Raw genomic sequence first — 15353 nt, forward strand, 5'->3', positions numbered from 1 at the left:
AAAGGGACTCGTGAAATCAGAAAAGATACTATAGATTTTTGACATCTTGTGTTCAAGCAATCTATATATTCTTTGCAGTTGAGGCAGATGTCTAGCCTAATATGGAGAAGTAGAAGACTAATCGAGTCTAATAAAAATCCTACGGTTAAGAGACATGTAAACACTAAGATCCAAGACCCTTTACTTCCGCAAGCGCATTAGAAACTTCTGTGGACGCTTCAGATCCGTACCGAAGCCAGTCTTTAGCACACACAAGGGCTTCCACTGTTTCAGGTCTCAAAGAACTCCGGTACGAATCCAGTTCTTTGATCTCGGTATCAAATACAGTGTCAGGTTCAGCAGTAGATACCTGCATGGTCAAAATATCACGAGCCATTTTTGAAAGAGTTGGATATTTGAGCTTGTTTTCTTCCCACCATTTCAACACATCCATCTCTTGGTGGCGAGGCAGCAAAGACTCTTCTAAATACTGCTCCAGCTCCGACTTCGTATTTTGGCTAGTAGTCTCCACATACACATCACAATCTGTAAGCCCGTTGTCTGAAATTTCTTCTGTCTTCGTGTTGTTCTCAAAATTTCCATCTTCAGCATAAGCTGAAGTAAGAGGGAGAGGAAGTCTCACATATTCAAGAAACAGCTTGTGGAGCCCACCATCAATGATCCTTACATATTTGCCAGCTTCTTCACCGTAGAATCTCAGAAAACTGAACTCAATCAACTTCATCTTAAATCGAGGATCCATGACTACAACAATTGCCAAAGCCAGGATGCACTCCTTCAAATATTTGTCCATCTTTTCTTGCATTATTTCAGCAAGACCGATGACAAAGGGATCCCCATGGCTTGTAATAGAATGATACAGATCATGCATCTTCCAGACTTCGTGAAAGAATGTATTTTGGGTTGGGCCTGTTCTAGAGGCAAGGAAGTTGGCTGCATCAAAAAGAGGTTTCAAGTATGTGCACATAATGCCCACCCGCTTCCAGTCTTCCATGGATGGAGCCTCTTTGTAATTAGGATCAGAAGTATCTAAGCAAGAAAACACTTCCTTTAACTCTGAAGCCGCAACCAGCATCTGATATGTCGTGTTCCATTGAGCTTGGTTATCAAGAGACAGGCCTTTTTCACTGGGGACCTGAAGCTGTTGCTTGAGCTCACGGAACTTTTGCTCATGGGATTCTGTGGTCTTCACATACTTTACACTGTAACGGACTTTCTTAATGATCTCTCGCCCTTCCCACAGCACATCTTTTGCAAAGCTGCTTAATGCATGAGCACTGCAGTTCCCAAATAGTAACTGACCGTTGATGATAAGGGGATCTTTGACACAGAGAAGAGATCTGAGGTTTTCACGTCCAGGTTCACCCACTGGATGATTGAAAGTGATAGAAAATAGCTTGCCTTCCAAACTCCAATCAGATAGGCAACTAGCAACAGCATGGCTAAGAGCTGCATCCGAGTTAGGATATGGTTCCATCAACACATTGAGAATCCGCCTCTGTGGCTTCCAGTCACCATCAATGAAGTGTCCTGTTATAAACACATAACTTAAGCTTTGGCTAGATGTCCACACGTTCAATGTAAGGCAAACACGTCCAGGCAAACACTCAATGAACTTCATAACTTTTTGCTTTTCCCTCAAGTAACCTGAGATACAATCTCCTTGGACTGTATTAAAGCTCATCATGTCATATCTCGGTTCAAGACTTTTGACAAAATTTACAAATCCAGGATGTTCGACCATGTGAAGAGGGTAATCATGCATTATCATCATTCTGGCAATTTTTTGGCGGAAATGGTCTAAATCAAATGAAATGCTGGCTGAGTTTCGGGATCTGCAACGACGTCTTGGTGGATCAGACATATTGCTATTTCCATTCATCGTTGGTGAACCTGGTGTTTGTCGATTCCCCTGATTGTTTAGTAATGCTAGACAAGTTCCCTTGGCAATGTGACGTTTAAGATGGCTGGTACCAGATACTTTTGAACCCATGCTGTAAGCAAAGCTTTGCCTGCACTGCTTACAGAATGCCCTTCTACAGTCGGAGCTTAGAGTTTCTATGGTGAAGTGCTCCCAAACCATGGACTTCCTTTTCCTCCGCTTGCTAGGCTGTGTTTCAGGACCATGCGTCGAGCGACTATTCTCTTCAAGGGTTGTCATCTGGTATTCTAGAGCAGCAACCAGCTGATTCTTCTCTTCAAGAGTCACCATCTGATATTCTGGAGGAGTAATCAACCGATTCTTCTCTTCAAGTGTTGCCATCTGGTTTTCTGGAGTACTAATAAGCTGATTCTTCTCTTCAATGGTTGCCATCTTGTCTCAAAAAATGAGTTCCTACTTTATGCTGCAAATAAGAAATGACAGAACATCCAGTATAGGATTTGACGACGGCTTAGAAAACTGACTTCCCCTGTAGTGATAATAATCGCAAATGAATTTCATGAAACCATTGATATAGAACATGTTCAACATGCAATGGAGACAACCATTGATACACATGAACGAAAGCAAACAAACTAAACACAACATATCGTTATCTTGTACCAGTCAATGTAATACCAAGTTTTGCACACACTAGCTCAAGCCATTTGAGAAGGCCTGGATCATTGTTTTGTCATTGCAATACCATGCAAAAATTAACACTAGTCCAGCAGGTACTTGCCTGCATTACAGAATTCTTAGGTTCCTAATATTGTGCAGGCAGCAGATGCAAGATCACCAACTTCAAGTTCCGTTGATCCTTATACGACAGGAAATTTTTGTCTGTCCTTGAGAGGACCATTTGATTGTACAGAAACAAATCCATGGTAAATTTTCATCATCATCAGTACCTTATTTGACATAACGAACTCTCTCAAACAGAAGCAAGGCCTTCCTTGTTACATCATATAAATCCTGTATAAATACAAGGGCCTGACTTCCCTGTTTGCCTAAAACAGATTGTAAGACCTACAAGTTAGCTGAAGGACAATGGCCCAATAAACTAGCTTTCAGTATTATGTTAACTGCCTTCAACACTATATGGGCTCTATATGGAACAAGGTGGGTCCAATATAAAGACTTTTGTTTAAAGGGACACAAATGGTCTCAGGGTCAAAACGGGTATTTCAACCCCCTTATAAACAGGCTAAGAAGTAAGAACATTGTTGGCATGGTTTCAAAAAAAGTAATCTGATCAAAGTAGGAGACAGGAAGGAAAACATGCCTAAGAACACAACTCCTCCTCTTTACTAAAAATAATAACAATTAAAGACAAGTTCAGATCAAAATAGAAAAAACCCATCGATTAATCATTGAAAAGGAGACATATTTAGCATGTAATCAAAAAAAAAAAATAACACATAATAATGATAATGTAATTAACCAATCAAGAAATTAACGATTAATTTCTTGATTGGCTAATCAATCAAGAATCAAGAAAATCTTGATTTAACACAATCAAACAAAAACCTAGAAAACAAAACAGAGAATCAAGAACAAAAAAGGAGTAAAATTCCAAAAACCACAACAACTAAACAAAAGTAAAAGAAATTAGGATAAGGGCTAGGGTTTTTACCCTTTTTAAAGAGAGAAAGATTCGATCTTTGATTATGTAAGAAGCTCCAGCGATAAGCTCCGGCGAAACCCTAGATTTTGCGCACACAGATTTTGGGCTTGAAAGCAAACCCAAACCCCTAGCTCTTAAAACTTGGACTTTCAGGTCCACGGCTAGCTTTGTTAAATACAACTAATTTTAGTGACCTATGGGAACACGGACCCGGCCCACCGTCTCCTGAATTGGGAAAGAGAGTAGTGGAGGGATATATAGCCCACTTTAAGGATTTCTTTCCCTTTTCTAATTGTTTTTTCCTTTTCATTTTAGTCCAATTAGGCTTAGGACCTGGGGATAGTAGTCGTTAGATGATAAAAGGGATCCCTCATGACTTGTAATAGAATGATACAGCTCATGCATCCTCCAGATTTCGTGAAACAATATCCTTTTGGGTCGGGTCAGTTCAAGAAGCAGGGAAGTTTGCTGCATCAACGAGAGGTTTCAATACTGAGCATATAATGTCAACTCGCTTCCTGTCTCCATTGAAGGAACCTCTTTGTCATCAGGATCAGAAATCTTTAAGCAAGAAAATGCTTCCTTCAACCCTGAAGCAGCAACCGGCATCTCATATGTCGTGATCCATTGAGCTTGGTTGTCGAGAGACAGGCTGTTTTCACTGGCTACTTGAAGAAACTTTTGATTTTGTGATTCAGAATTCTTCACCCTCTTGCGGATTTTCTCAATAATCTCTTGCCCTGCCGAAAACACATCTGCTGCACAGCTGTTCTCAAGCAGTAACTTACCATTGATGATAAGCTGATTCTTGACACGGAGAAGATATCTAAGGTTTTCACGCCCAAGTTGACTCACTGGATGTTTGATCGTGACAGAAATTAGCTTGCCCTCCAAACTCCAATCAGATAGGCAACGAGCAACATGGCTGCTAGCTGTATCCGAATCAGGATATGGTTCCTTCACAACATTGAGAATCTTTTCTGTGGCTTTTAATTATCATCGAGGAAGTGTCCTGCTATAGACACATAACCTAAGCTTTCCAGACATGCCTTCAACAAGCTTCATAATGTCTTGCTTCTCCGTCAAAGAAGGGTCGATCACCATGCTAAACCTGGGTTGAAGATTACGGACGAAAGTTACAAATCAAAACAGAATAAAACCCACGAATTAATCGATTGGTTTTACATTGATTTTGAGGACTTGTTAAGGTCTCAGCCCACCGTATCTTGAATTGGTACGTGTGAATTTAGGACTTTCTTGTTTAAGGAAAGGTAGGCCTTTCCACAAGTGGATTTCCCCCTTTTCTTATTGCCACTCTTTTGAATCCAACTAATTAAGGTCAGGACTTGGGATCAGTCATTACTTTGATGACAGATTCTTTCTAACAATTTCTGTCTTGTAACTCTAAGAGAGAACACTTTTTTTCTTAATACAATGGAGAAATGTTAATCAGAGAGGTAGGCATCCAAATTTCATACGAGGATAGAAGATTTCCATCCATGAGTGAAATGCACACATGCATTTTATCTTGTGGAGGCTCGATACATCCCAAGTTTCTACTCGCTTTTATAAACAAAAAGACTTTTTGAGAGAGATCTCAAATTTGTGGATGCTCGATACATCCAAAGTATTTTATTTTTAAGCTTAGCATAAATGATTGTTTTCAAGCAAATACGTCCATCTAAACTCATCACAATTTTAAATTGAAAGCACTGGATTTTCTTCAAAATGTCACCGTTTATTACATAAAATAACCGTGGAAGAACTTGATCGGGGAATTTCTTTTATAGTTTAGAAATCCAATTGAAAAAAGTTATAGTTAAGGGATCTAATTGAAAATTGCTCGATAGACCAAGACTAATTTTTGTGCGACTCTATTATTAAAAATCAAAATTATAAAACCCGATTTAGTATCGATTAAGGGCAAGGTTCGGAGCACAAATCAAATCAAGAGTGTCAATCTAGTTTAAATCATTAATTTTTTTTAAAAAAGTAAATAAATAAAAGATGTGGTTTTGTAAAATAATTTTTTTATATAAAAAAATCAACAAGTAAATTGATCAGATTTTACCCGTCTACTTAGATCAATGAGGGTTTTTAACTAGCTAATTCGTTTTACTCATTTATTTTTATTTTTAACTTGGATTGATTCGGCCCAAGTCTATACAGTACAAAACACAGTGATCAATTCTATAAAGCCTTGGAAAGAAGAGGTAGATGTCTTCAAAGTGAAGTTCATAGGATCCTCATGTTGGTCCGTTTTCTAGGTTTCAGTCAAAATCCTGCCAAGCAAACCAGTTTGAGCACATCCCTAATTTTGAGAAGTTCTGAGCTAGTGATATATATTTTTAACAAATTGCAAGTGAAACAGTCAGAAACCATATACATGTTCCTCAACAGTTGTCATGTTCGCCTGTAAATTCCACCACTAGCTAACGCGCCAAGACCTTGTATCTCACTACTCCCCATTGCTGTTCCTGTTTTCTGTTCATACAAGTTACATATATTTCATTCACTTCTCGATTCTGTAGTCGACTGTTAGCATCCGGCCATGATAAATTGGATGTCCCACAGGCGACTAAAACCATACGAAAAGTAAACTTCCCGAAAATCTACTCAAGAAATTTAAGTTATCACGTCCAGGCAATCCAGATAATCATCTTCAATGATACATAAATTACACATAGTAGCCTAATGTGAATGAGAAAACTAGCAGCATCTAACATAAACCTACAATCATACACATGCATACACTAGATCTAAGACCCTACTTTGACAATCGCATTTGAAATTTCAGCAGGTGCAGCAGACCCATACTGAAGCCAGTCCTTAGCACACACAAGGGCTTCCACTGTCTCAGGTCTCAAAGAACTCCGGTATGAATCCAGCTCTTTGATCTCGGTATCGAATACAGAGTCAGGATCAGCAGTAGATACCTGGATGGTCAAAATATCACGGGCCAGTTTTGAAAGGGTCGGATACTTGAGCTTGTTCATTTTCCACCAGTCCAACAAATCCAACTCTTGCAAGCGAGGCAATAAAGACTCCTCCAAATACTGATCCAGCTCTGACCTCGTATTTTGGCTAGTAGTCTCCATGATATACATATCAAAATCTGTAAGTCCATGGTCTGAAAGGAGAGTTCCCTGGTTATCTTCTGTCTTCATGTTCTCAAAATTTCCATCTTCAGCATAAGTTGGAGTAAGGGGTAGAGGAAGCGCAACATATTCAAGAAACAGCTCATGGAGGCCATCATCAACAATCTTAACATACAAAGGAGCTTCGTCACCAAAGATTTTTGAAAAACGGAACTGAACCAACTTCATCTTAAACCGAGGATCCATGACTACTGCAATTGCCAAAGCAAGGCTGCAATCTTTAAGATATTTGTCAATCTTCTCTCGCATTAGTTTAGCAAGACTGCTGATAAAGGGATCCTCACTTGCTACTGCACGAGACAGCTCATGAATCTTCCATAGTTCATGAAAGAATGTTATTGGAGTCGCATTATTTCTGGACGTAAGGACATTGGCTGCATCAAAGAGAGGTTTCAAGTATGTGCATATAATCTCAATCTGCTTCCAGTCTTCCATGGAAGGGGCTTCTTTGTAATCAGGATCAGAAGTATCCAAGCAAGAAAATACTTCCTTTAACTCGGAAGCAGCGACCAACATCTGAAAAGTTGAGTTCCATTGAGTTCTATTGTCAAGGGATAGGCTTTTTTCACTGGGGACTTGAAGCTGTTGCTTGAGCTCAAGGAACTTTTCCTCATGAGATTCTGAAGTCTTCACATACTTTATGCTGTCACGGATTTTCTTGATGATCTCTCGTCCTGCCCATAGGACATCTTTTGCAATGCTACTTAGAATGCGAGCACTGCAGTTCCCAATCATTAACTGACCATTGATGATAAGGGGATCTTTGACACAGAGAAGAGATCTGAGGTTTTCACGCCCAGGTTCACCCACTGGATGATTGAAAGTGATAGAAAATAGTTTGCCTTCCAAACTCCAATCAGAAAGACAACAAGCAACAGCATGGCTGATTGCCATGTCTGAATCAGGATATGGCTCCATCACAACATTGAGAATCCTACTCTGAGGCTTCCAGTCACTATCAATAAAGTGTCCTGTTATAAACACATAACCCAAGCTTTGGCTAGAAGTCCACATGTCTAATGTAAGGCAGACACGCCCAGGCATGCCCTCAACAAACTTCATAATGTTTTGCTTTTCTCTCAAGTAAGTGGCGACACAATCCCCTTGGACGGTATTGAAGCTCACCATGTCAAACCTGGGTTGAAGATTCTGGACAAAGGCTAGGAATCCAGAATGTTCTACCATGTGAAGAGGGTAGTCATGCATTATCATCATTCTGGCAATTTCATGGCGGCAACGGTCTGAATCGAAGGAAATGTAGGCAGAGCTCGGGGACCTGTAGCGACGTTTAGGTGGATCGGACATGCTGCCATTTCCATTCATCCCAGGGGTAAATGGCGATTGATTGCGTAGCAGTGCTGGGCAAGTTCCTTTGGCAATATGACGTTTGAGATGGCTGGTACCAGCTACTTTAGATCCCGTGCTGTATGCAAAACTTTGCTTGCACTGGTTACAGCTCGCCCTTCTACATCCAGGGCTTACATTTTCTATCGTGAAATGTTCCCAGACTATGGACTTCTTCTTCCTCCGCTTATTAGGCTGTGTTTCTGGAGTAGATTCAGGAGCAATCACCAGCTGATTATTCTCTTCAGGGGTTGCCATCTGGTCTCAGAAAGTGACTTTGCAGTAAAATAAGAAGCATCAGCAGATTTAGTGTATGATTTTTCCCACGGCATAAAAATTTCACTTAATATAATGATAACCACAAATCATTTTGATGTGGCAGCTAAAGAAGAAAATAATGATAATAAAAAAAATTGACTGCTGCTTAAATCGCAAGGAGCTATACTAACATTCAAGATGAAAACATGTAGTTCAGATAAACAGTGATGCATAGTCATGAACCCAAGAAAACAAAGCTGAATCCAAACAAAACATTATAACATCTCAGATGGTAAAGGTCCATGTAAATGTATTAATGCGGAATTATTTTAGAAGTCTTTGGTGGAAAGTCCAGTGAAAGACAACAAATAGGAATAAGCCAACCATTCACAAACAATTACATGATGACTAGACCAAATAAGTAACAGGAGATAACTAAGTACTAGAATAAACATAAAGGCACCTCCACGGTATAATCATGCAAACACTAGCTCAAGTCATCTGATAAGGCCCGGGTCATTGTGATGGTATTATAAAAACAAATAAATTAACAGACAACCAGCCTGCCATCTAAAGTCACAGCTTTCTGATACTCAATGAGTAGAAGATGCATGCTCAACCCTTCCCCTCTATCCTTAAGGAAAGTGGAAGAGCTTCTTGACCCTTGATATAACACTCCATTGTTGAAGAAACAAAAAATGTCCTTTACCATTTTTAGCAACAAGTGTTAATCTTAGATGGTGAAAACATCCTCAATTCCCAACCTTAGTTTCAGGGGCTGATCCTCCGAATAAGTGTGAACTCCATGAGTTTACAAACTTGTGAACTCAATTTCCAATCATTATATTAAACTCTCGTGGAAAGTAAATGTTCAAAACATTCAATACCAATATTCCATTAATAACTAAATAGCACACCTTCTCAAACATAAACATTGAAGCAAAACCTGAAAGAAATTAGCATATTAAAGACACTTCCACATTATATTACAGGTTCTTAACCTCCTTCCTTTCTTTCTTTCTTTTCAGTTTTGTGGCCAGGTGATGTCCTCGCACCAACTCTTAGCATTGAGACAAAATCCACATCTCCGGTCCAGGCAAGGACAGGCGAAAGGTCCTATAACTACAAGGTCATGACTACAACATATGTGATATGCATATCTGCTATTCTGCTTGTGCCAGCAGCCACAGACCATAAGTTGATTATAAGGCCACTGGGTGCAGACCTATGGGCCACCAAGCTAGCTTTCAAGTTGACCATGTGCGAACCCTTTGGGCCACTTAGGAGTCATACGTTAATTGTAGGTCCAATATAAGGTTCTTCCAAGAGTTCGTCAAAAGTTCGTGTAAAGGGACCCAAATGGATCAGGGTCAAAATAGGTATTCTCGCCTATTATAAACAGTTTTAAACGATTCAAAGGAAGGAAAAACAGATCTAGAGTTTGATTTTGTTGGGCTACACAATTCAACAAACATGAAGACAGAAAACAAGCCCAGAACAAAAACAGAAAATTGAAGGGAACACCGCCATGATCAACAATATAAAAGTATTAACACATCTCCGTTCACAAATATTATAACGATCAAAACAAGAAATCACAAGCCCATGTGAAAAAGAGCAAACCCATCGATTAATCATGAAAAAGGAAACAAATTCAACACGAAACAATCATCAAGGGAACGAATTTAACATGAAAACACTGAAAAAACCTCCAATAGTTCCTTAATCAAGCAAGAAAAGTAAACCAGTCCAACAATTTACCACCAAACAAAGAATAATAACAACAGAGACACTCGAAACCAAACAAGAACACGAGAATCACAACGACAAGGCAAGACTGAAAGAAAAGTTCGGGTTAGGGTTTTTTACCGGTGGAAACGAGGGAAAGATGCGATCTTTAAGCTTAAAAGAAGCCCAGGAACAGAGCTCCGATGGGTCTCAGGCACGATCTAGGGTTTTGCAGAGAGATCTTGATATGGGCTTGAAAGCCAGACCCGAAACCCTAATTGGACCTAAAATTGGGGGTAAACAGACCTCCTTCCTTTCACGAGATAAGGGTTAGTTTGGTTGGGTGAGACAGACTTGAAAGTTTTGAGAGAGAGAGGGGAAAGAAGATTTTTTATTTTTGGACTTTAAGGGTCCAAAGAGGTTTGTTGTTAAATTAGAATTATTTTTGTTACCTCCGAAAAATGGACCACAAAAGCCCACATTTTCTTACACTTGACAACAAGACATTAGCCATGCCTGTGTTGTCTTTAGTCTTCAGTGCGTTCGTGGGAGAGTGTAATAAGACTTTTTGATGTTTAGGGTTTGTGTGAGGAAGGTAGCCCACAGGAGGAAAATTAATGGATTTTTTTTTGTTTATTGGGTAAAGGGACCCCACCACTTTTCAAAATTTCTTGTTTTGCCTTGGTTCTCTCTAGCCCCCGCTAGTTTAGCCCAAGGAGAGGAGGTGCCAGGAGATGGCTCTTGTCAGGCTTGTAGAGCTGTGGCGTGAGTAAGTGAGTGAGTGAGTTCATTTTGAATCGAACCCAACTCGGGCTTGGAGCTTGGGACAAGGCGTTGGAAAATGGAGGTGCTTTCACGAGTGTCTTGAGTAGACCCATGACCCAAATGAGAAAAAGTCTAACCCATGATGATTAAGAGGGTTAGGTGAGCAATTAAAGGGTGATTTATTATTGATTTGATTATTTGAAAATTTACCTAATGAATTATTTGCACAATCAAATGGTTTATAAATTAGTCCAAGTTTGAAGTGGAAAATTGATCTATTTTGATGATCAAGTGGTGGTCCAAGACAAATCAAATCAAAATGAAAATAGAAACATGTTAGTCTCGTGAGATGATTGAGATCTCAAATTAGGTGTGATGCAATCTGTGTTTGATTATCATGGATTGGACCTGATTTAACTCATCGAGTGGAAAAAGAAAAAAGGAGCCAATTCCAACTCAAACAACAACAAATATTAAATACATAAAACATGATAAAGGCCTTTAAGGGCAAAATTATAACCCACTAGCAACTAAGAGCGTGTTTGGCAGTGTGGTTGTGAGTGCTTTTCAAATAATTTTTTATGCCAAAATGCATGCCAATGATGTTTTTTTATTTTTTAAAAATCATTTTTGACATCAGCACATCAAAACAATCCAAAACATACAAACCATATTAAATTTAGTAAAAAAAAAATTCAAATTTTTTGAGAACGCAGCCGCAGCCGTGTTCCCGAACGAGCTCTAAAACTTATTGATTATGTGACCATGGAAGAACTGATTGGTATTTTTGGTAGTTTCTGTTTTTTTTTTTTACTACGAAAAAAAATTATTTGGTTAAATAAATAACTTTTATTTTTTATGTGTTTAAAATTTTAGTTGTGTTTATATAGAAACTAAAATAATATATATATTTTTATCTATAAATTTTCATTTATTTTACATATAAAAATTATTCTCATATTAATTTTAACTAAATATATATTTTTTAAAATATTTTTTTAAAACCATAATCATAAAACAATCAAAAAAACCAAATCTAAACCTCATTTCTTTGATATTAATTCATCACAATTCAGAACCCAACCACTAAAGAGATATAATTGGTCTTTGCTCATAACCGCGGGCCAGGTCTAAATTTGGCAAAACCAGGGCTTGCAACTGGTTCGGAGAAAACCGCCTGACCTGCCGGGTCAATTTGAAACCTAGGTGATCCGACAAAACCCGAAAGAGATATAATTCATCACAATTCAGAACCCAACCACTAAAGAGATATAATTGGTCTTTGCTCATAACCGAGGGCCAGGTCTAAATTTGGCAAAACCAGGGCTTGCAACTGGTTCGGAGAAAACCGCCTGACCTGCCGGGTCAATTTGGAACCTAGGTGATCCGACAAAACCCGAAAGAGACCTTTTTTTTTTTTAAAGCAGAGACCGTCCCTGTTTTTTACATGTCCACATTTCAACATGTAATAAACTTTTTTTTTATGCAAGCATTTTATTTAACAAACTAAAAGATCAAGTCTATAGAAAAAAGATCAAGAGAGGATAGGCATTGCTTGCGTACATGAAAGGGGCAATTATAGGTTTTTTGATTCCTCAACCTAACTTTATACACGTGAATCTATCATTTTTTTTTTGTTAATTAGTAATTTATATCAAAGTTCACTATATAAACACCAAAAAAAAAAATTTTATTTTTTTAATATAGAATTGAAAGCCTACTAGTATATATATTCCATATCACAAGAAGAAAATTATATTTTTTCAATATGAGATAAACAATCTTTTTAGTTTAAATATTTTAATTTAGAAGGATAAAATAATATATTTTGAATGTAAGATAAAAACATTTTATATCAAAACCTTAATTTTTTTTTTTTAAGATGACCTGAATAAATCTTAATTGATTTGAGTTAACCTCTATATAATTGAGATGTAGTATTTTAACCACTGAAACTGGATTTAATAACTATGTTGAGGAGGCATGCAACTATGGTGCAGGTAAACAAGGGTAGGGATTCCCCAGGCACCGCCCTCTACAGAAATTTCCTGTAGTATGGGCCTGCTGGCTCGTGTGAGCCCCAATTCCCTAGGTCGAGCTTGGTTTATAAAATGTATACCTTCATTTGATTGATATTTGAGTATTCAAGCATTTTTTAGCCATTCAATATAAGGCAAATTCATTGCTCTCTGCACACCACCTAAACTGCCAAAAAGAGAGAATAATTTTGAGATACCATCATTTAAAAATAATCATTATAAATACATGTTATAATAGCATTTCAAGCAAATGCTAAATATATAGTGTTTAATTGCATTTTTTTATTCTAAAAGCCATTATATCAATTTTAATAACCATAATAATAGATTTTTATTGACAATAGATCAAATATTATTATGCCTAATTGCTAGAATTTGGTAGTCTTTGACAAGGAAATTGGGAAATTCCATTTACAAGTTTTATATATATATATAAGATTTGTTTTTAGTATGAAATGACTTTCTTGTTTCTATTATTTGTTTTAGTTAAAGACTAGTTAATTGGCACGCGCTATACTACGATTCGAATTAATTTTTTTAATATAAAAAAAAATTACGTGTTGCTAATATTTTTCCAGTAGAAAAAAGATTTTAAATAGTGTGGTGATTGACCCGATATGACTCGGTTGATTTAACAAATCCAAAGATAACTTAGACGACTGATAAAAACATAAATTGACTTAAAACAAATATTCAAGATGATATTTTTTTATAAATATTGAGACATCAACATATTTGATTTATATAAGTCAACTCTGGTTAACTCGTCAATCCTTATGTTGAGTCATGAGACTATGACCTTATAGAAAGAGAATCAAAACTAATTATGAAACCCAATTTTCAATAATCCTAAAGTTGAAGGATGAAATTGAAAAACAAATCAATAAAATAAAATAAAATAAAAAAGACTCATACCAATAACCCAGAATTGCAACCCGAGTCATGAGACCAAAATAACCAAATAGAAAATAAATTTAAATTTATTATGAGGCTCAATTTCCAATCAGCCCAGTATTGAAAGATGCAATTAAAAAAAATAATTAAAAAAAGTACATAAAAAAACTCGAATTAACTAGTTAATCCGCCAAACTTGTAACTCGAGTCATGAGATAAAGATAATCTCATAGAAAGCAAACCAAATCAGATCATGAAGTCTAATTCTCAATCAATATAATGTTGAAGAATGAAATAAAAAAAAGTTAAATAGAAAAGGAAAAAAAAACTCAAGTCAACCAAGTTAAGTTGTCAACCATATGGTCTGGATCATGAGATTAAGATAACCTCATAGAAAGTAAATTTAAAAAAATTATGAAGTCCAATCCTTAATAAACTTGACATTGAAGGATGAGATAGAATTAAAAAAACAAATAAAAAATGACATAAAAAACAACTCGAGTCAACCCGAGTTAGCTTGCTAAATCAATGACCTGAGTCATGAGATAGAGATAACCTCATAAAATGCAAATAAAAACAAATTACAAAGTCTAATTCTCAATCAACTCGGTGTTAAAGGATGAAATCCAGAGAAAAAAATTCGATTAGAAAAGTGGGAAAAACTCGAGTAAACCCGTTAAACTAGCGGTCCTGATCATGAGTCTAGAATAACCTCATTAAAAAAATTGAGAAAAAACATGAAACCCAATCTCTAATAAACTTGATGTTGAATGATAAAATTAAAATTTAAAAAAAAACAAATGAAAAAAAAAATTATTCAAGTGAATAGTGTTTTGCGAGAAGAGGTGCAGTAAAATCCTACCTCTTTTATTTTTTATTTTTAATAACAAGGACTGTGCCTGTTTAACATCGCGGTAGTTATTGTTTTTTAAAGTGTTTTTTGCTCGTAAAATGCACTAAATAATATTTTTTATTTCTAAAATTTATTTTTGGTATAAACATATTAAAACAATAAAATAAAAATTCAATAAAAAATTATTATTTTTTTCCGAAAAGAATGTTCCGACCACAAAAAGAAATTTGCAGCAACAGCTAGTCCCGTGGCTTGCATGTTTCACAGCTCACCATCACAAATTAGGCATAAAACAGGGGGGGTGTGAAGACTTTATCTAGGAAAAGCCACAGAGGTCCCCTGTTTTAGGCCATCATGACTATATATATATATATATAGGATCTCTTTCATCCAATCGGTGCCTGTAGTAACTAACAAGATAGCTATAATTGGAGGGGAAATAAACTTTACAGCCATTACCCTGACTTGTACAGCCATTATTCTGGCTAATTATACAACCTACACTAAAAGCAACCCAGTTGTTTGCTCCAATTATAGCTATCTTGTTAGTTACTACAGGCACCGATTGGATGAAAGAGATCCTATATATATATATATATATATATATATATATATATATATATATAATTTGATTAGTTATTTATAAAATTAAAATTAAAATCATTATAAATAAAAATAAAAATATATTTTTTAAAGAGTATATACAAGATATTTGATATATATAACATGCATCTTAAATGAAAGCTTACAATAAAATATTTTATCT

At 36.6% G+C, this 15353-nt stretch overlaps 2 protein-coding genes across 2 annotated transcripts; both read right to left on the bottom strand.

The window, feature by feature from the left end:
• Positions 1–16: 16 nt before the first annotated feature.
• On the bottom strand, positions 17–4086 carry LOC7459873 (zinc finger BED domain-containing protein DAYSLEEPER). The gene is made up of 2 exons (XM_052449059.1): positions 3558–4086; positions 17–2345 (listed from the first exon to the last, which is right to left on the bottom strand). The coding sequence occupies exon 2, from the start codon at positions 2312–2314 to the stop codon at positions 164–166; it is 2151 nt and encodes a 716-aa protein (XP_052305019.1). The 5' UTR covers positions 2315–2345; positions 3558–4086; the 3' UTR covers positions 17–163.
• A 2053-nt stretch (positions 4087–6139) lies between these two features.
• On the bottom strand, positions 6140–10594 carry LOC7470077 (zinc finger BED domain-containing protein DAYSLEEPER). The gene is made up of 2 exons (XM_002325166.4): positions 10178–10594; positions 6140–8325 (listed from the first exon to the last, which is right to left on the bottom strand). The coding sequence occupies exon 2, from the start codon at positions 8306–8308 to the stop codon at positions 6308–6310; it is 2001 nt and encodes a 666-aa protein (XP_002325202.1). The 5' UTR covers positions 8309–8325; positions 10178–10594; the 3' UTR covers positions 6140–6307.
• Between the last annotated feature and the right edge of the window lie 4759 nt (positions 10595–15353).

This window comes from Populus trichocarpa, chromosome 18 (assembly GCF_000002775.5).
Source record: "Populus trichocarpa isolate Nisqually-1 chromosome 18, P.trichocarpa_v4.1, whole genome shotgun sequence".
NCBI classification, from domain to species: Eukaryota; Viridiplantae; Streptophyta; class Magnoliopsida; order Malpighiales; family Salicaceae; genus Populus; species Populus trichocarpa.